Below are 22,603 nucleotides of genomic sequence, written 5' to 3' on the forward strand. Positions count from 1 at the left end.
ATGAAAAATTAATCACAATAAAAGAAAACAAAAATTGACTATAGATTTGATATAATTTTGTATACCTGGGTTATACGATAAAAAAGTACGAGTTTTTCTAATAAAAAATAACATACCAAATTTAACATAAAAATATGTAAAATTATTTTATAAAGATTTAAACGAAAAAATAATTTTTGTTATTAAAAATTTAAGTGACGTACATAAAAATTTTCTTTGAATAAGACTTACATAAAAATAATCACAACTTAAATCACATAAGCATTAAGCATTGCATTTAAGTAACTAATGGTATAAATAAAAAAAAATCTTAATAAAAGTATATTATGTTTTCAATCATCTCTAAATATCCAATACACTAAATAATACACATTTAATAAATAAAATTAAAAAAAATTTATAAATAAATGAAAAAGAAAATAATATATATGATTAGTTAATTCGGATATGACATAAAAAGCAAAATTTACCAATATGAACAGTATTATAGTGTGACACCTCGGCCCCTCGGACCGCTGGTGACTACTCTTGGAGACTGTAGACTAGCCCCAAAAACCAACACAAGTCTTTCCAGCGCATTTTGACCTCACTCGTGCGCACCTGTTCTTAGCAAATGGGCTCCCTAGAAAAGAAGATGCTCCTTGTTGATATGAATAGTTTATCAATTATTTTTCAAGCTAAATCTGGAGCATTACATATAGTCATAGTTAGAAAATTAATAAAATAAGAGATATAAATAGTAGTCATAATAGCAATGACATCATCATTGAGTATTAGAGGGAAAATTTTTATTGAAATTGTAATACGTAAGCAATTTTAAATAATAATAATGTCAACAGTGTTTTGTTTTAATAATAATTATAGATAGATATTACTCTTTATTTACTAGCCTAACTGATTTTAAGTCAATTTTGGTTGTACTAAGATATTTTTAGCTTAGAGTCGACAGATGACCGAGTAACCGACTAAGGTTGGAATCAGGATTTGCTTTGTATTTGTACTTCAATGAATCCTCATGGTAATTTAAAAATTAAGTGAATAATTTTTTTTGATTTTCCTACAATAATCTCACTAATTGATTAATCATGAATAATTTCAACTTTAGGAGTATCGTCCTAGGTAAGCCTGGGTAACTCGATGACAATAGGTAATTCACCAAAAAATAAATTGAAAATTAAAGTAAAATTGGAGAAAAAATTTAAAAATTCACATAAAAATTCTGAATAATTAAAAAAAGAGAAAATTATAATAAACTACCTATTCTATACCCCTATTTGCAAAAACTACCTTATCTAAACTTTTTTACAAAAAACTACCTTATATAATATATTTCTTTGCAAAACATTACCTTATAACGATTTTTACCGTTTGATCGTTTAACTTAACCGTTGACTATCACATAAACATTTGCTTCTTCTTCATTTCAGCCTGTTTTGAATGTGTTGTTGCTCCTTCTTCAATCGAAAATCCCCATAACAGAATTTCTTAGCTTCTCCATTGATGAAATCAACCTTGGCAAAACCCGAAACCTTCGGCCATGGTTCAGCAATGGCGAGGTAAGCAAACAGGGGAACCACCTCGAATCATTTCTTGAAGCTTAAACACAACTTGAGAATCAGGAATTATGACAAAATTCTTAGTGATTGCGAAATCATGCATCATTGTTGGTGCTTCAAAATCAATTTCAACGTCTCGGGATTTAGGCCCATCTGGGTTAAAATAAAAGTATTTTAAATAAGGTTTCTTAACTACATCATAACTCAAAGCAAACATTTGACCGGAAACTGGATCAACTTTGGGATGAGCTATCATTGTAGAATTCAATTCTCCATTAAAGGAATATCTCTCTACAGTTTGCAAATCCCCAGAAGGAGTAACCCTAATTTGATATGGTAAATCATCTTCGGACATTGCTAAAAGTCTGTTGTTAAAATAGACAACTCCAGCATTTGCTACTCCAATTCCATTATTTTGGTCTACCAGACCGCACAATGCACGGGTGTAGAATAACAGAAGTCGGCCAATTCCGGAATGGCCATGCAATTCTTCGATTGAAGGAGCAACAACAGATTCAAAACAGGCTGAAATGAAGAAGAAGCAAATGTTTATAAGGTCACGTGACTGTCACGTCAACGGTTAAGTTAAACGGTCAAACGGTAAAAACCGTTATAAGGTAGTGTTTTGCAAAGAAATGTATTATATAAGGTAATTTTTTACAAAACAATTTAAATAAAGTAGTTTTTTGCAAACAGAGGTATAGAATAGGTAGTTTATTATAATTTACTCTTAAAAAAATCATAATTTTTTTGTTTTTTTCACATTTTTTGTTGACATTTTATTTTAATTTATCTTTTTTTAAAATAAATAAAACTTGCTATAACAATTTATCGGGTTTACTTTAGAAAAATACCCTATAAAGTTGAGATTATTCATGGTTAATTAATAGGTGGAATTATTGTAGGAAAATCATGAAAAGGTTGAATTATTCTAGGTAATTTTCCCTGAATTATATGAATACTTTTTTAATTTAGCTCCAATCAAATTTAAATTAGGTAAATATTATCATGTAAACAACTATTATCCACTAAAATAATTCCATTTGTCAACACTCCATAAGGATGTTATTTGTCATTTTTCAACATTTTTATTAATATGTATGATATTACTTTTTTATTCAATTAAACATATCAAATTATAGGTCGGGTTTATAAATTTGCTCTAATAATGTATATAAAAACTTTACTCAGTTTACCTTCAATTTAAATAAAAAATCAAATTCTAAATTAGATAAATATTATCATGTAATAAACTATCATCGACTAAAAAATCAAATTCTAAATTAGGTAAATATTATTATGAAAACAACTATTCACCACTAAAATAATTTCATTTGTCAAGACTTCCTAAGGATGTCATTGATCAAATTCCCAATATTTTTATTAGTATGTATGATTGGAAGCGCAAAAAATGATAGAAAGTATTTATGGTTGACTGTACCGGATTGGTGGTGACAATTCCACCATCAATGAGGTTGAATTTTCGTGTCTTTCCGTCATCATATACATTTTCGAATTGATAGGAAAAAAAATGTAGGAGTTGCTGATGTGACTAGACATATTCCAATAATTTTGCATACATATTAGGGTAGCTTGAAATCTGCATATAGTTCAGAGTATTGAAAAATTAGCACTTTCTCCTTATCTTGTTTCATTCTAAACCATTTAATATTTATTTTCTTATTTAAAATGAATAAATAGTAATATTAATATTGAGCACTATTCACCCATTTAAAAATTGACAATTCATAATCATAAGATATTTATTTTAATTTAATTTTATGTGAACGATGCTCTATTTAAAATTTATTCATTTATTTATATATAATTTATATCCAATAATAAATATTTTGATGTTGTCTAGTTGATAAAAGTGTTAACCTTATAGGAAGAAAAAATAACGGGTTGAAGCGTCTTAATGGCGAAAGTTGGAATGACAACATTAGTTAGTGTGTGATGCAACCTTCTCTCTTTCAAATCATTTTTTAGTATTTCTTGGAGGTGCTTCCCATCATATATAGGCCCCCAAATGGCTTTCACAAACCTTACAAGCTTACCGAATGGCCCCCTATAATTAAATAAATGAAAATATATCAGTTTTTAATCATGATAAATAGATATTACAAGTTACAACTATTATAACCCATGAAGTTTATATATTTAAAATATAAAAAGAAATAATTTGTGAATTATTGTCTTAAAATTTAGCATTTTTGTGAATTACAGATTTAATGTTTATTTTTTATAACTTGCAACCATTAAAGTATTAAAGTTTATACTAAAACACTGGTTGGAATTTTAGATTAAGTAGTTGAAATTCTATATTTTTGGCTTGAACATGTAAACTTAAATACTTTGATGGTTGTAATTCGCAAAAACTAAATTTTAAAACTATAATTCGTAAAACTACTAAAGATTAAAGTCGTAGTTTGCAAATTATTCAATAAATAAATAGAACAAAGATTATATTGAATAATTAATTAAATTTAGTGTGGATCAGCAAATTAATGGAGCAAACTTTAACATGTAACATGTTGGCCACCTAGCAAATTCATGAAAGTGGGAAGAAAAAGATTTTTTTTCAATTAATTAATTAAATAATTGAGGGAGTACCGAGTCTAGTGATATAAATAGTTGAATCATTACCAAGAAGAAATAATTAAAATTTGACCCAGAAAAAACTTATTCAAATCATTTTTGGACATCTCTCGAGGAGCTAACTCGGTAAAACAATAAACTAAGGAATCAACTCAGCAAAAATTTTAATATTTTAGTTGGTATTGTATGATATTTCATATACTTTAACACGATTTATCACACGAGAGTTGTTAGGCTAGAAAAGTAGATAAACACAAATTCTCTTTAAACCTGACGCAAAATATTTTTCTTTAAAGAAGGGGTGATTAAGATTCGAATTCGTGAACAAGAAATGTCACATACTCAAATACTCCTTCCATTCCTTAACGTTGTTCTACAATGAATGTTCACGGATATTAAGAAAATTAAAATTTTTAGATGATGGATATATATTATTTTATGGAAAACTTACCTAGAATAATCCAATCTTTTCATGATTTTCCTACAATAATCCCAAATATTGATTAATCATGAATAATCCCAACTATTGATTAACCATAAATAATCTCAACTATAAGGGGTATTTGCCTAGAATAAACTTGGGTAACCCGATGACCTGCTATAGTAAGTAATTCACCAAAAACGTAAACTGAAAATTAATATAAAATGAGAGAAAACTTTTGAAAATTTACATAAAAAATTTTGAAATGATAAAAACAAAACAGAATTTTTTCTCCAACATTATATATATATATATATATATATATATATATATATATATATATATATATATATATATATATATATATATATGTATGTATATATATATATATATATATATATATATATATATATATATATATATATATATATATATATATGTATGTATATATATATGTATATATATATATATATATGTATATATATATATATGTATATATATATATATATATATATGTATATATATATATATGTATATATATATATATATATATATATATATATATATATATATGTATATATATATATATATATATATATATATATATATATATATATATATGTATATATATATATATATATATATATATATATATATATATATATATATATATATATATATATATATATATATATATATATATATATATATATATATATAACATTGTATTTGAATTTATTTTTTTAAAAAAAACTTGCATCAAGTTACCGAGTTTACTCTAGGAAAATACATTTTAAAGTTCAGATTATTTATGGTTAATTGATAGGTGAGATTATTGTGAGAAAATCATGAAAAGATTGGATTATTTCAGATAGTTTTTTCTTTAAAATTAGTCTTGTTAAATTCAACCTTGATCGTTTTTCTAAGAAAATAATTTTCCCATTAAATTTGTTTCAGACCAAAAAATAATTTTTTTTGACTTGAAATTATAAGTTAAATGTTTGGATGAAAATCAAAAAAAGAGTATTATGTGTCATGACCAAAAATAAAAATATTTTCTTACATACAAGGACCAATATAACTATTGTAAGGCTACAATAAAAAAAAATATTGATGCAAATAAAAAAAATTGACTAGAAATAATCTGACTAAAAATGATGATGTGGAATTGAAAATGATGACATAAAACTAAAAATGATCAAAAGGTCAAGTTTGACATAGTTTTTCTAGGCAATTTTGGATCTGGTCATTTTCGAATTACAAATCAAAATTTCCGATTGGGTTTTGAGTGAATTCTAGTCGGATCACATTTTAATAGGTGTACTTGTCCGTCACATTTAAGAACATTTTTTTATTTGTTTCTTTCAACCTATCTTCTCATTATACATGCCTTTTTTTTATCCCTCCATCTTTTATTTCTCTCCACATATCCAAGAAGACAAGGATGGGAATCTTAAACTGTCAAGGTCTCATGGAGATGAAAGTGAATGAAAGACTAATACAAGGGTTTTAGTGGTTCAAAATCAGCCTTAGCCTTAAATCAGTTAAATGTTAAAAAGACCAACAAACAATCATGAACTTAAAAATGCAATCTATTTACTCTCATACAAGTATTCTACAACAATATATGTCATAATTTTATTTCAAACAAAATAAGTTACATAAACCAAAACAATCAATTCCAAGAATCATCAACCTATATTCTTCTGCTCTATTCATTTCTATTTTTTTTTATGTCATTCTTCGTTCAATTTATCCAAATCATTCTAACTCGTGTTATTGATCTTGTGAAGTTCAATAAAATGTTTCCTTTAATCTTGACAGCCCCTTTGGTTATCGATACTAATTGGTGGTAATAAGAATTATTTAAAATGTAAATTTTTATGATATATATCATTTATTCCATGGTAATGAAGTTTGATAATAAAAATACTTTTTTGTTTACAATTTTTCATTAGCACCTAATACCATATTTTCAAATGGTAATTCATTGGAATGAATTTCGTAAAGAATATGAGATTGTTGAAGAAGAATAAACATGACCAATAAACTAGTCAAGAAATATTTCTATCAAAATTATACTAATTTTCTATTACTATTCCCACCATTTAGTATCAATTACCAAACAAACCCTTATAGTATAGCTCGATAGCGTAGTATTTCAATTGCACCTATCCATTTGAGCTATCTTGATAGCTATTTAGGCAAAATAATAAAATAAAAACAAATTTGAAGTAATAAAAAATTCATAAATTGTTATAGAACTAGATAGAGACAAAATAATTGCATCGAACATAATCAACATAAAATGCATTGAATGGCCAAAAAAATGCAAATTAGAGCCAAAATCTAGTCATCATATCCAATAACCAATCAAAGAGAAGCTTTACATTCAACATATCCACATAAGATAGAATGGTGGACCGGCTTTGGATTATATAAAAAGGCTTCAGAAGAGTAACAAATTCATCGTCAAACCAAAATACCATCCAAGTAACCCTAAATATCCTTCAACAATCCAAAATAATGGCAACTATGGCTTTATCATCCCCATTTACAGGGCAGGCTGTCCCCTTGAACTCACAAGTAGAGCAATCAGCCGTTGTCCGAAGCAATGGCAAAATCACAATGAGGAAAACAGCTGCAAAGCCCAAAGTTACCTCTGGAAGCCCATGGTATGGCCCAGACCGTGTCAAGTACCTTGGTCCATTCTCTGGTGAGGCCCCATCGTACCTGACCGGCGAGTTCCCTGGTGACTATGGATGGGACACAGCAGGATTGTCAGCTGACCCTGAAACCTTTGCGAAAAACAGGGAACTTGAGGTTATTCACTGCAGATGGGCTATGCTCGGAGCTTTGGGATGTGTCTTCCCAGAGCTTCTCGCTAGGAACGGAGTCAAGTTCGGAGAGGCAGTTTGGTTTAAGGCCGGTTCCCAAATCTTCAGTGAGGGTGGTCTTGATTATCTGGGCAACCCAAGCTTGATCCATGCACAAAGCATCTTGGCCATCTGGGCTTGCCAGGTTATCCTCATGGGTGCTGTTGAGGGTTACAGGGTTGCAGGTGGGCCCCTGGGTGAGGTTGTTGATCCTTTGTACCCAGGAGGCAGTTTCGACCCACTTGGCCTAGCCGATGATCCAGATGCATTTGCTGAGTTGAAGGTGAAAGAAATCAAGAATGGTCGCCTCGCTATGTTCTCCATGTTTGGTTTCTTTGTTCAAGCAATTGTAACTGGAAAGGGTCCTTTGGAGAACCTTGCTGACCATCTTGCAGACCCCGTGAACAACAATGCATGGGCTTATGCCACAAACTTTGTCCCCGGAAAATAAGATTAATCCAAGAGTAAGAAAGGGAATACCAGTATCACATGATTCGCTAATCTTCACGAGAATCCTGAATCGCAAAAAGCGAATTATGGTCGATTTTGGGCTATTTTTTGGGTCATTTTGAGCGAATCACGAATTCAAAAAGCGAATTAACTAGTGAATTATGTAACACTGGGGAATACTCCATATTTTAAAAATGGAATTTGTTTCCTTGTAAATTATATAGTCGAAATTTCTACTTTGATCTGCAATTAAAGAAATATCGTAATTATTCCTTAAAATTAACCAAAATTAATCATACTATACAAGGAGAGATTCAATTATTATTAACAGGATATCATGATTCTCATTAGGAGTTTTAAAAAATTCCAACGGACAAAGTAAGTTCAGGTCAGATCATCAAGTATAAAGTAGAACAACGATGGTAAGTTTAAGTCTTTCACTACATACAAAGACAATGATCCTAAAAATCACCCATCAAGTCAAAATTAGTGAGATCATTTGGGCAACCAAAAAACCAGAACTCAATCATTCATCATATATGCAATTGCTTGGTGTTTTAGCAAAGGCACACTGCAGCAATGCACATATATAGACTCAAGATGAATGTAAAACAGGTATAAACTTCTGCTTACTGATTTACAAGCAAAGCAAATATCGATAGTTCAATTCTGCTTACCAATTTATAAGTAAATCAAATATCGACAGTTCAATCATTGCTTGTACTTGTCAGAAAAGGGGATCTTAAGCATTTGCATTCCTCCACCAGTCACAACAATCTGATAATGGTTCTGTATAAAACGTAAGAAATATAAGACGAGAAACAGGAAGCGACGTCTCAATGTTGGGATGAAACCAGAAGTCACGTGTAAACAAATTCTGACGGATTTTTATGTTTCTTTGAACCTCATTTCCAGATTGTTGATGTCCCACTGACTAGCTCTACAGTAGAAGTCCAAGTTTGAAGTATTTTGCCAATGGACCATGGGCTAAAGATATGTCTTTCTCCACCTTAGTATTTTCCATAGCAATCATGATAAGCCACATGAAGATATTTGTAATGATCTTAAGTTTCCTATATTTAACTTACATTATGTGTATAAAAAGAATCCCAATTGTTATGCTTCACTAAGTTGTGTTACATGAAAATTATTGGAAAGAGGTTTCATCTTGCTGAATTCTTCAAAGCTATAATCACAACCTCACAGGTTTCACTAAAGAATTTCAAAGGTTTCAGCTAAATCTACATTGAATAAAACAAACCTACAGATCTAAAGAGTTAATTCAACTGGTTGGCATAAGGTTTATGATCAATAACGAAAAGGAAGATCAAAAGGGCACGCAGTGTGAGGGTAGCATCAGAGCAAGCCACTACACAAAACAGACAGAAAACCTGAAAGCAGATAAAACAATGTCACAGATTCATCAATTGGGTATTATTTAAGTACGAATGTAGCAGCCATCAAATTAACTCACCTTGACATAGAACATTAACCGAAAAGCAGTAACAGCTAGATATTTCCAATCATTATCATGTGCATCACAGGGTAGTTTTAGTTCCATCTCCATGATTATACCTGAGTCTTTCATCACACATTCACACTACTGTAAGATGACAGCACAAAGCAAATTTCGGGTAAAAAAGTTGAACTACATTTCTAAGAACAATAAAATATTTAATCATTCCCACAGAAAGTAAAAATCAAGTTGTAGTGAACAACATGCACTTTGCAAATGAAGTTAATTCAAAACATTAGAAAACAAAAAGAAAACAACAGTCACCTTTACAATGCGACTGATGCTTTGCATTATGCTTTAGACCGCAGCTACAGAAAGCAAACCAATAGGAGACAGTCACAGTTGAAATACCTGTTATATTATAAAGATAGTTTAAGGGTTGGAGGAGCATTCAATGGCTATTTATCTCTCTTAATTGTTCTTTCATCCTTTTATAAACTTCCCCTTTATTTCTTTGAGTAATTAGCCTTGATTTCATTTTAATTACACATTTATATTGATGTTTTATAGTTGTTGGGAATACTCTATATAAAGAGTTTTCAAGTTTACAAGATTGGCAATTCTCATATATCTTTTTCCTACTACACATTCTATATACTCATCTATACTCTTTCTCTTATTATTTCTAGAACATTTTTTTATATTCGACTTGGTTATTGTGTTGATTGCTCCAATCCTTCTTGAGTAAGTGTAACACCCCGGCCCCTCAGACCACTAGTGACTACTCATGGAGACTGTAGACAGGCCCTACAAGTCTTTTCAGCACACTTTGACCTCACTCGTGCGCACCTAGGTAAACTTCCCAAGAGGTCACTCATCTTAAGATTGCTCCCCATTAAGCACGCTAACTGTGGAGTTCTTAGCAAATGGGCTCCCATGAAAAGAAGATGCACCTTATTAATATGAGTAGTCTATCAATCCTAGCCAAATCTCAATCCGGGGTATCATAGTAAGCACGCACAAGAAGGGATGGTGTGTTAACCTTTGGGAATGTAGTGTGTTATTTTGTGAATTGGAGATACACCCAAAATACGTTCTTAAGACAGGGACTCTTTCTCGACGCACCAATATTCTATAATCATTTCTTTGTCCTTCTTGTTTTCTAGGTTCCTACTTTTATTTTGGTTTGTATCGTTCTCTTAGAATTTCTTCTTAAAGTGTATTTGTTCATTTGTAATTTACATTCAAGTCTTGTAGTGCTCTATAGTAATCGTTGTCAATTTCGAACTCGTAAGAGAACAATACCTTGAACTTGAAAACACTCGCATTTTCTTACCATAGGAAGATGTAAATATTCTATTAAGCTACTAATTCCTGGAATCATCCTCAAGATACCAATGAACAAGTATCACAAGGAAGTCACAACAATTACAACGACATTGACATAACCTTGATCCCAAAAGATTGAGGTTGGTTACACAACTCAAAAATCAGTCCTAATGGTTTCTACATATATTCTACTTCAACATTCATTAGATTATCTACCATCTCAACCCCTAAATAAAGGTTTTTTCATACCCATTTCCGTTCCTACTCTCCGGATCATTTTTGGTCTTCCTCTCTTCTATTCAAATCCCCTAATTAACTATCACAATTGGCTATTGATCATAAAAAACAAAACAAAAAACTTTTGCACATAATATTATCCCATTATTTTGCAATGAAATACAAAATTGCAATTAATATTCTCCAAAAGCGATTAAACCCTAAAAGAAGGAACTTCATTGAAGAAGCTAAATGATAGTAATAAAAGTATATACAAGCATTAAGTACGTTCAACATCAGAACATGCAAAAGATCAAAAATGAAAGAGATGAATAAAGACATAGAAACGGAGAAGTATCAGCAAGAAGATAAAGAAGTGTAGAGAAGTGAGAGGGAAGGCGAAGGAAACAAAAAGAGCTGAGAGCCTGAGATTTCTCCAAGGTTACTGCCCACAATTCACTCTCCAATCTCCATACTTCGTATTGTTCTCCTAAACCCGGTCATGAAATTTTAAAAAATATGTTGCGGGTTGAGCGCAACTCGCCTTAATCGGGTTGGATTATGGCCCACAAGCTTATTTACTACTCCATTTATAATGGATACCTGTTGACCCGTTGACGCATTAAGTTTAAGTTTGTATTGTATACTAATGTAGAAATCTCTATAATATACGAATTTATGAGTATAAAATATATAAAAATATAACTTCAAAGAATAATGTAAGTTGCAGGTATATATTATCGTAATTAATTTTATCGAATACGTGATGTTTTTAACACAAAAATTAAATACCGCTTTTTAAAAAATTATTTATCGAATACATCACTTTTTCATTTGATTAAATATATCAAATTCTATGTTATGTATATAGAATTGTTATAATAATTATATAAATATTTTACCTAATTTAAGTTTAATTAAAAAAATTAGATTCTAAATTAGGTAAACATTGTTATCCACTAAAATAATTCCATTTGTCGAGACTCCATAAAGATGACATTTGTTATTTCTTAACATTTTTATTACTATGTATAATTGTCAAGACTCCCTAAAGATGTTATTTGTCATTTTTCAATATTTTTATTTGTACGTATGATTGTACACTTAGCCTCCATTTTGTTTTTCTAAATTAACGGGTGGATTCAATTGCTTCGTGAATTTTTGAAATAGATTAGTAAAATTATCAAAAAAAAAAAAACATACATTAAACTATATTTCAACTTATTTCCAAATGTAAGCGCCTCCAGCCCAGAGCTCACCACAGTAAATCTTTTTATGAATTAGGGGGATAGACCAAGTTGGGAGAGTTCAACTGAAGATTTGAAGGTCGCGTGTTTGATCCATGCTCACCACAGTAAATCTTTTTATGAAGTAGTTTGTTTTGCCCATTTTGAATTTGATAAAACTTTTATAATTGATTTTCATTAGTTAAAGTGATATAAGTTTTTATAAAGGATTTGCATATGATGTTTCTTGATGTCGAGAAGACTAATGATAGTGTACTACGTAACATCATTTGGAATAGCCTAGAGGCTAAGGGTATTTTACAAACGTATGTTAAGGTCATACGAGACATGTATAATGGAGCTAAGATCAACATCCAAACACCGGTTGGGTCGACAGATACTTTCTCAGTAAAAGTAAAGCCTACACCAAGGTTCGGCACTAAGCCCGTTCATTTTAGCCATCATTATTGATGAGCTTTTCCGAATCTATATGAGAATTTATTCTGTAGTGCATGCTATTTGCTAATGATATTGTGATAATAACTGAACCTAGCGAGGAAGCTAACAAAAAATTAGAGGAGGGGAGGACAATCCTTGAGAGCAAAGAGTTGTGTATAAGTTGTACTAAAACAAAATATTTGAAATGCAACTTCAGTGGGATACACAGAAAAGTGACCAAGAGATGACCATTGGACAAAATGTAGTAGCTTGTAGGATCAAGTTTAAATACTTAGAATCCATTATACTTCCTTCGTTCCAAAATACTTGCACCATTTGACTTTTCACGCAGGCCAATACACCAAATCAATCTTTAATATCTCTAATTATGAATATTAAAAAATTATAAAACTTTGATATTAATAATCTTTGCATTGAGACGAATCAAACAAGATCCCAACTGACTATGTTTTAACTTATAGATTAAAAACTAATCACAAATTAAAAGTGATGAATGAATAGTGCACTAACTTGTAATGTAACGAGTAACATAGAACGGAGGAAGTACAAAGTAACGGGCGAGATCAGCAAGGATGTAACTCATCGGACTCAATAGGTTGGTTTAAGTGGAGAGCGGCTTCTGGAGTGTTGTGTGATAGATAGTCTTCCACAAGATTAAACGGTAAATTTTACCGAGTTGCAAGCAGACCAACTTTGTTATATGGGACGGAATACTAGCCTCTTAAGAAGTTGTTGGAACAAAAGATGGATGTAGCAAAGATGCGAATGTTGAGGTGGATGTGTGGGCTTACGAGGATGAATAGGACAAGGAATCAGGAAGTGAGAGAGAGGCTAGAGTTACCCTATTATCTCTGCAAAGTTGCACAAAAATAGGTTGAGGTGATTTGGAAATGTGAAGAGAAAGACAGCTGATGCACCCATGGGATTGGTGGAAAGTCTCATAGTAGAGGGTAACCAAAATCGGAATATACCTAAGAGAACATGGGAAGAATAATTAAAAATCGAATTGTGTGAGTTGCACCTCTCAGAGGACCTCACGATCGATAGAAGTAATTGGATAGTCTCCTTTCACCTTCCTCTTTCTTCCCTATGTGGTGTTGATTATCTACCTAATAATCCTACCCTAATCCATCTTGTTGTATGTGTTTTCTAGTAATTTTTCCTACGACATCTTGGTGCTATCATCTCTCTTTTTGTAGGGGTCTCATTATATGGGGATTTTCGGGATTGTGTGCATTTCTTTTGCCCTTTCTCTAATGAGGGTACGATTATGAACTCTCCGCTATTTCTAGCTCTCACCCTAAATACTATATGCGGGACACTGAGATGATAACCATGACCAGAACCATCTTATTATATATTTTCATAATATCAATCTTTTAGAATTTTAACAGGTTACAAACGTATAAGCGTAGGCTGAGATTAAATCATATTCCAAAAACAAATGATATATATAGTTTTCTTAAAGTAAAACTCATTGTCAACTTTTTATATATTTTTTTAGAACCAATTTTTTATAATTTTTAATAGATTAAAATTTTCAATTATATACATCTATTGATTTAAAAAATCTATATAAAATAATTAGTTAATTGTATCAATAATTATTAATTAGTGGGGATAGCTCAGTTGGGAGAGCATGAGATTGAAGATTTCAAGGTTGCGTGTTTGATCTATGCTTATCGCATTTTTTCAATTTATGAAAATTATAAATATTTACTTTTTAAAAAAAAAATTAAATCGATCTATCTTGAACTTATCATTATAATGATCTTTCTCGAACCAAGAGATTCTTTGATCACATTCTCTTTTTTGGCTATGAGATGTCGTCTTTCTTTCCTTTTCAGACCCTGATCATAGTTTCTTATAATCGGGATACACTAAATATAATGATAATAATGATAAAATAAATCACAACATTTACAAGTGAACTAAGATAATAGGATTATAAAGTAGTTTGTTTAGCTCATTTTGAATTTGATTAAACATTCTTTAATTGATTTTTATTAGTTTAAGGAATATTTTGTTTAGTTCGTCCGATTTTATAATTTCATAATATTAATTTTTTATATTTTTGCTAGGTTATATACTTCCAGAAAAAATTTATTTATGCTTTAATTGAAATAAGACTCATTTTTTTAACTTTTTATAACTTTTAATAAATAATCATCATTTATTCTTAAATTTCAATAATAAACAACTATTCATATAAAAAATATGAATAAAATAACTAGTTTATTGTATTAAATAATTATCAATTAACTAGGATTGCCAAGTTAATTTTTATAATTGATTTTTATTAGTTTTACATATTTTCATAATATCAATGTTTTATATTTTTAATAGGCTATAGATTTTTAGTGTGGATTGTAATTGACTCAAATTTCAAAAAAATATATGTTTCAATATGACTTGATTGTCAACTTTTCATAACTTTTAATATATACTTATCATTTATTCTAAAAAAATTCAATTATATACAATTATTGATATTAAAAATCCAATTTTGTGAATATTTTGTCTAGGTAAATCACGTTTATTTGTTAACTTAATAAATCACCTTTATGTGACATGATTTGATAGGGAAGAGATATTGATATTTTATTTTAATTTTATATTTTATTTATTTTCTTTGTGTTTTTGTGGTGATTTGTATTTACAAATCACTGTGATTGACTAGGAACTATGAATATACCCTCTATTCTCTTTAGATGTTCCATTTGGTTATGATACATTTGTCAATACACGTTTCAATCTGAAATATTTCTGATTGTGCTTGAGTAAAAATTATAAAAATTTGAGAATAATAAAATTTAGGAAAAATTACTTAGAATAATCTAACATTTTTATGATTTTCCTACAATATTTCCACCTATTGATTAACTGTAATAGGTGCGATTTTAAGCTTTTTGTCTACCAATTTAAACAAAAATTATTAAAAATTTATGAATAAAATTAACGTTTCAAATTACTTTTTTTTACTTACCATTTAAATTATTAATTGAAGAAATGATTATTTGGTTTAAATTATTTTACAGTGAGGTCATATTATGTGTATTTATAAAATTATGAAAATAAATGACAAAAAAATTATTCAGTTGAAAAAAAAAATAAAGCAGTACTCTTTAATATTAAGGTCAATTTTTAGTTTATCTTTTCTCTTGTGAAAGTAATAATAGTAACAATACTAGACTAGTAATATTATAAATAATAATAATAATAATAATAATAATAATAATAATAATAATAATAATAATAATATAGCAATGTGTATAAGTATTAAAAAAAATAAAAAAAAGGGAAATAGGAAACTTAAATCATCAACATCACGTGAACAAAGAACCAAGTCATTCCCCCTTATCGTCATTACTACATTTCAAGAAAAGACACAAGGGAAAAACCCAATTCTTTTGTTCTAGTAATCTGATCTGATACTACTTCCATTCATTTTCATCTTCTAATCTAAGTTTAAAACAACAGATATTTCATAATATACCACTGAGTTTCTTCGAAATTCACCATATACCACATGAAATGTTTTAATTCACCATATACCATTGAGTTTACGTCCGTTAGCACAGAATACCATTAATGACAACTGCCGTCAATGTACCGTCAACATTTCCTTCCTCTAGGGTTCTCTCCATTGAATTCCTCCATTTCCCTCTCTGTCTCCTCATCGAGAAGGTACTAATTTCTCTTTAATTTCTAAATTTATCGTCAAGAAAATTAAAGTCAAGCTTCAAATTTTAAATTTTGAATTTTTTTTAATATATATATATATAATGAAAGAGAACATCATCAAAATAATGAAAGCACCAAAAATATATAATGAAGAATTTTTTTTATTTAAAAGAGCAATATTCTTCAAAAAGAATCCACTCTTTGCTTGGCGTTGAGACACTACAAGATATCTTTAAACTCCGCACAAAATGAAAACGATATGACTTTCGCTTGCCAATTGCACTTGTCATAAACAACCAAAAACCGCACAGTACTATTGATTTATGTATACACCACTATGTAGTATTGTGCCAAACCTTCTCCACGAGCTCAAATTTAATAGGCACAAGGAGGAATTGATCTTCATCACCAAAAGACATGAAGCAAAAGAGGTCAAAATGTATCTATGCAGATTATCAGCATACAAACCTGAAAAGAAGGCACTTCTACTTAAGAACCACCTTTCAAGTCTCAAAAATAGTTGGTTAGCCAGAAATATCTATCATTTTCCAAATAGTCTCTGACCACTTCCGTTGCGCCAAACATTAGGTGCAGATGACCCTTCTGATGGTTTTGGCAGACTTGAAGTGGTCTCAGCTGAATTATGATTGGAAGAGTTTCTGACATCTAAAACGGCTGCAGCAGAGTTATCACCTAAGCGAATTCTGTGAAATTTTGAAGTCTTCTTTTTCTGCTTGCTTCCTGTTTCTGCTGAAGTGTTACCAGTTGTACTTTTAGTTACTTGGAAAGGGGGAAGCTCGTTGCTGCCATTTAGTTCACCTGCTGCAACAGTTGTTTTCCCCTTGCTATGACGATAGCCATCCTTTTCTAAAACCTCTATCTCTCCATCAGACGGCGTCATTTGAGAATGCAAATTCTTCAGCGTAGCAATGACATTATCTGCTATCGCCACCCCTGAGCTGTGGCTCTCAGCATTTATTACCTTCTTACCTTTGGCCTTTGAACTACTGGATGATTCTTGTGTACCATTACTCTTACAAGAAACATTATAGGCCTCAATGAGCTCTTTTTGCTTCTGGGTATCAGGACATAATCTAGCCAAGTCCGGAACAAGGTGTGTTAACTCAAACTGCTTAACATAATCAAGATATTCCCATGTGCCAATCAAGCCCTGACGGTACTCCTGCGAGATTTCCTTGAAGGCACTATATTTGTTTTCATCATAATCAAGGGCAGCTCGCATTCGCTCTACCAATGATTTATTTGCTGTTTGCACATTAGTATTAAGCGTCCTGTTGGGTTGAACTGCCGACACTGGTGGAAAATCAGATACTGGATCAAATGATCTACTTTCAGTGAGGTTAGGAGCAGAGAATGAGTGGTTCAACATACGGCTACTACCCACATTTTTTGAGCCCCATGAAGCTCCCCCTCCGAGGGCTGGTTCAGCCATAGGCTGGGCATGCAAAGACCTAGCATAACTAGATGATCCAGAACCACTGACGTTCAACGGCTTGATTTGACCAGAAGCAGAAGAAGGAACAAGAGAAGGAGCAGGCTTAGCTACTGAAGTAGCTGCAGCAGGAACAGGCCAAGCAGCTGTATTAGCAGTAGCATTAGCCGAAGCAGGCCTAGTGGATGAAGTAGGTGGAGCGGGTACAGCTGAAGCAACCCGAGCAGCTGAAGGAGCAGGCCAACCAGCTGAAGAGGACGGAGCAGGTCCACGGTTACCAGCTGGCCTAGGCTGAGCAACGTTAAGAACAGTGGCATTGTTTTTACGACGTAGGCGAGCTGCCATAGTACTCTGGGATTCTTGTTGAGAATTCTGTTGGCTGCTGCTGGGGGCAGTTGAAAGAGGCGGAAAAAAAGATTCTCTTAGAGACACATTAGTCTGAGACACAGCCTGGCGGTATCTAGAAGCTGGTTCCGAATCAGAAGCATTCAAGGAGTCAAATGGCTGCAGAAGAGAATCAATGTCGCTTGAGTCTGCCCCAACATGACTCAGCGGTTCAGCGATGGATGCTGCTGACGAGCCACTAACCCGATGACTTGTATTAACTCTATCAAGACTGGCTTCAATCGCCATACTTAGTTCATGATCAGGAGATAATTCACGATGAAAAGATCTTCTCCGTCCACGATGATGCCCACTCGACTCATTACCGCTTCGATATCTAAAGCTAGTTGGTATCTGCATGAAAGAAAATATGACACAGTTGGACATAAGAGATTAATGCAGAATACTAGAACTCTTGTGTGATAATATTTGCATTACCTGCAGAACAGCATTACGCTTTGACCTAGACATGCGGCCCCCATGTTCCAAAGCATTATGTCTCTGCAGAATTACGGACAAAATGTAACTTTCTAGAGGAATAAATGAGTAGCCATTACATCTGACAAGAATGCTAGAGAGATCACCTTCAGTTCAGCTTCTGTTTGAAATACAATGAACTTTTTTACAAGACATGCTTCATCTTCACACAAGAAATGGTCATGACGAAAGTGAGTCTGTTGCAAACAGGACAGTACATTTTAGACATCAACAGAAACTACACAAGGATTATCAAACCCACTGAGGAGGAAAATTACTTGCCTCCAAGTCGTCATAATCCTTAAAATATTCATACTGCCCAGGATTTCTCCTGCAAAAAATGAACCATAAATGTTAACAGGTCCATTCCTCAATCAGCTTTCCTCATAATATTGTGGCCATCTAAATAAATAACACTTGTAATATCATAAAATAAGACCTATCTCACCTTTGACAAATGTGACAAGTAAAGTGTTCAGTTGACATGTGAGAATAGAGTTCATTTTCTCCATAGAATGAGGATCGGCAAAACTCACACATAGGATGCCCAGTAAACCCTCCTCTTTCACTTTCAGTTCCATCCACCTCTGAATCACCTCTTTTCATGTGCTGATTCAACTGTGCTCTAGTATAGAGTTTTTGCTCACAAATAAATACCTGTTTCATTTAATTTTTTTGCATAAGAAACAATCGACAACACAAAAAGACCCCTTAATTTAAAAGACGAGAGGTGCCTTAAGGCTCTAAGGGTCCCTATAGTTTAGGCTCTAGGCACAGACGATCCTTAGGGGACAGGGTGTGAGGCGACCCAAAATCCAGGAAAAAAAGAAATTAAAAACTCAAAAAAAAAGAAAAAACCTAGAAGTGAAATAAAAAAAGAGAATAAATAAAAGAGATAAAAGAAAATCTACTTGGTGGGTGCCTCAAATGGGCTCCTTCTAGGACTAAGAACAAAAGGCGCTCAAAGCGCTCTAAAGCGTTTGACTTAGGCACTGAAAAGAGCTCTAAGGCGCTTGCCTTAACAATTTGCCTCAAACAGCCATATCTAAGCCCCCAACTCAGCGCGACCCTGGGCTCTATAAACAGAATAATTTCAGAATGGAGAGAAAGCCTAATGTTTAATTTTGATGAGTATCAATGCAAGACAACAAATGTTCAAACAACAAGATACAATTTTTCATGACATACTTTCTCGTGTAAATCTAAAATTCCTGGTTGTGTGCTAAAAACAAATTTAAAAATTCCTTAAATACAAGGGGCAGATTTGAAACAGAAGGTTTTGTGCCAACTGCCAATCGGCAACACACTTTAAGGTTAAACTATACATAACCTGTTTGCAAGTCAAACCTAGAAATATACCGTTCATCCTTGAAACACGTACATTTATAACAAACAGATCCTTGCCTCAGTCCTATGAATCAATCCTACATTAAAGATGGACATCAATAGCCCTCATGGTGTTATGAACATAAAACAGAACTTTTCCATTTACACCCATTTGAAAAAATATCAATAAACAAGATCACAAATAAGGGGGTGAAGGAGGTGTATGAGGAAGAGCTATAGTATCGGAGAATGATGACAAGCAAAACATGCAAAAGTTCCTTTATGCTGGGTCAAGAAGAAAAAATCTTAATCTTTTTCTATCTTGAAAAGTGGGGTTGATAAATGAAACACCAATGTGCTCAACAAGGGAAACTTCTATACATGCTCAAAAGCAGAAACCAACCTGCGAAACGAATTCGTTTTCGTGAGAAATGTGGCAAGAATCCAACCACACAAATTCATATAGACATAAGATATCTTGAAGTAATAATGGAGATGATATTGAAAGTGCAGTGTCATAAAATTAAATTGCACTCCAGGCAAATCACTCAAAAGAAGCTACTTTAAAAAGAACATTTAAGTGGCAATAAAATTGCACAAAGAAATTATTATTATCCGTTAGAGTGTGTTTGGATAACATTTTAGGAAAGAAAGGAAGGGAAAGGATGGAAAGGGGAAGGGTTGATGTTTTTTACTTCCAAATCTTTTTGATGTTGAAGAATTTATTTGGTACAAACTGTGAAGGAATCTTCCAGTCTTTTTTCCAATTCTCTCCCCTTCCCTTCCTTTCGCTCATTTCCTTCCATCAAAACATAGCATTGAAGTTACAGAATCGTTATGTAAGTTGCTATATGGATCAACAGTTTCCCAACACAGCCTTTAAACTCACATGGGGGTTAGTGAATATGGTAACACTACATTAGAAAAACGTGAAACATATACTTATACATCAGCACAAAATATATAGAAACATTTAATTGACTGTAACATATTAGCATCATTTCATAATTTAGCAACAACGACAGCAACTTCTTAACCTTAAGAAACAAAAGGAAACAAAAAATAAATAAGAGGGTAAACCTTTCTGCCTTCTAAACAAAGGTCACACATACGAAGTCCATGATCATAGCTCAAATGACGCTTAAGCTGACCAATATTCCTAAATCTTTGCCTCTTATGCTGCGGGTGTTCCTCTTTATCACAAATACTACAAGAAAGCCTGCACATTGCCCTTATCATCTTGTAATGTTCAGCATCGTCGAAAAACGCTTGTGTATCTTCATGATACCAATAGTTTTCCACCTTGCCCTCCTTCACTTGCGCAGGAAACGTCGAAAAGTCATTCACTGCCCTTGTATAATCTCCCAATGCCTAACCAACAAAAACCCCCCAAATTTTACATGATCAGAAATAACAAATTGACCAAAAACGTAACAAAAAGATGAAATTGAGTTAAACCTTGGTGACAAAAACGACATTACAATCGGATTTGCAAATACAACAGCGACGATCATCACAGATAAATCGAAGTCGAGCGACGCAAGTTGAGCAGACTTCGCGGTGTCCACATGGTCCATATGCAACCCATTCTAGGGTATCCGCACATACCGCACAACTATCATCCATCTGAAATTGAGAATTGAGAAATTCGACGAATTTACAAAGATTTTAGGTAGATCAAAAAGGGGCAAATCACAAAATTAAGGATTTGGAGAGTTTGAGGTTTTGAGTTTTAGGGTTCGTGGATGCAGGAAGACAGAGGAGGAAGATGAAAGGGAAAGAGGAAATTTAAGAGCCAAGAATTTATTTAATTTAATTATTCCGGTTTATTCGTATTCTCTAATTGTCCGCTTTTTTATTTTTATTTTTTATATTTAATGTTTGACGGTCATGTATGGTGTCCGTGCTAGGAAGAAAGACCAACTTTTTTGACGTGGGCGCCAAGCTTGTGCATTGTTGGGCTAAGAGTAGACCCACAAAATCTGACTCGACCCACTAATCTGATATAAATTTATTAATTTATAAATTAGAAATAAGTAATTTTTAATTGAAATTTTTGACCTAATTAAGTAAATAAGTGACTCGATTTGATGGATTAGGTTAAAGTTAAAATTTTAAACTTGAAAAAAAATTTGTATAACTGATTTAATTAAACAAGTTAATTTCGATTTAGGTTGATCCGTATGACCTAAAATTGTGATGATTAAGTGATTAATTGTGATGTCAACTAAACCATATACTGATTTCTTAGTTTATATTTTAGATTGTGAACATTTGTTGAGTTCGATATATGAATTGCAAGTTCAAATCTAAACATTTGCCGAATATATGTGATTTACTAAAATAAGTACTATGATCTATGACTTGTTATCTGCTTAATTTGTTAACCAAAAAAATCATTATTGTGTTGTATTGACCTAAAACAAACATGTCAACACAACCTTTTTGAATATCTTATGGGTTAAGTGGATTGTAATTAGATTGATTTAATCTGTATTAAGGTTGTAACTTTAAACTCAATTAATTATACGAGTTAGGTTCAAATTTAACTAAATTATTTTCAACTCGTATATAAATTACCAAAATAAGTACATAAGCCAACCTATTTTATTTGACAGACCTAGCTAAGACTGTTTTCGCCATCTTATAATTATTTTATTCGGGGGTAGAATAGGAATCCCTATAGCCTATT

The 22,603-nt window shown here is 31.9% G+C and overlaps 3 protein-coding genes across 3 annotated transcripts; 1 reads left to right on the forward strand and 2 right to left on the reverse strand.

The window, feature by feature from the left end:
- Window positions 1-1,542: 1,542 nt before the first annotated feature.
- Window positions 1,543-4,513, reverse strand: LOC130798773 (9-cis-epoxycarotenoid dioxygenase NCED5, chloroplastic-like). The gene is made up of 3 exons (XM_057661869.1): window positions 4,497-4,513; window positions 3,438-3,624; window positions 1,543-2,121 (listed from the first exon to the last, which is right to left on the reverse strand). The coding sequence occupies exons 1-3, from the start codon at window positions 4,511-4,513 to the stop codon at window positions 1,543-1,545; spliced, it is 783 nt and encodes a 260-aa protein (XP_057517852.1).
- Window positions 4,514-6,938: 2,425 nt separating this feature from the next.
- Window positions 6,939-8,159, forward strand: LOC130798696 (chlorophyll a-b binding protein of LHCII type 1-like). The gene has a single exon (XM_057661795.1). The coding sequence runs from the start codon at window positions 7,102-7,104 to the stop codon at window positions 7,900-7,902; it is 801 nt and encodes a 266-aa protein (XP_057517778.1). The 5' UTR covers window positions 6,939-7,101; the 3' UTR covers window positions 7,903-8,159.
- Window positions 8,160-16,414: 8,255 nt separating this feature from the next.
- Window positions 16,415-21,735, reverse strand: LOC130798697 (uncharacterized). The gene is made up of 7 exons (XM_057661797.1): window positions 21,370-21,735; window positions 20,992-21,282; window positions 19,034-19,242; window positions 18,868-18,916; window positions 18,693-18,782; window positions 18,547-18,609; window positions 16,415-18,462 (listed from the first exon to the last, which is right to left on the reverse strand). The coding sequence occupies exons 1-7, from the start codon at window positions 21,535-21,537 to the stop codon at window positions 16,813-16,815; spliced, it is 2,520 nt and encodes an 839-aa protein (XP_057517780.1). The 5' UTR covers window positions 21,538-21,735; the 3' UTR covers window positions 16,415-16,812.
- Between the last annotated feature and the right edge of the window lie 868 nt (window positions 21,736-22,603).

This window comes from Amaranthus tricolor, chromosome 13, assembly GCF_026212465.1.
Source record: "Amaranthus tricolor cultivar Red isolate AtriRed21 chromosome 13, ASM2621246v1, whole genome shotgun sequence".
NCBI lineage: Eukaryota > Viridiplantae > Streptophyta > Magnoliopsida > Caryophyllales > Amaranthaceae > Amaranthus > Amaranthus tricolor.

Coding starts and splice junctions, on each gene's coding strand:
- LOC130798773 (XM_057661869.1), bottom strand. Junction 2,122..3,437: donor TTATTTTTTCTTCCTATAAG/GTTAACACTTTT, acceptor TTGACGTGACAG/TCACGTGACCTTATAAACAT.
- LOC130798696 (XM_057661795.1), top strand. CDS start 7,102: ATGGCAACTATGGCTTTATCATCCCCATTTACAGGGCAGGCTGTCCCC.
- LOC130798697 (XM_057661797.1), bottom strand. CDS start 21,537: ATGGATGATAGTTGTGCGGTATGTGCGGATACCCTAGAATGGGTTGCA. Junction 18,917..19,033: donor ACTTGTCACATTTGTCAAAG/GTGAGATAGGTC, acceptor CATTTTTTGCAG/GAGAAATCCTGGGCAGTATG. Junction 18,463..18,546: donor AGCGTAATGCTGTTCTGCAG/GTAATGCAAATA, acceptor TCTTTCATGCAG/ATACCAACTAGCTTTAGATA.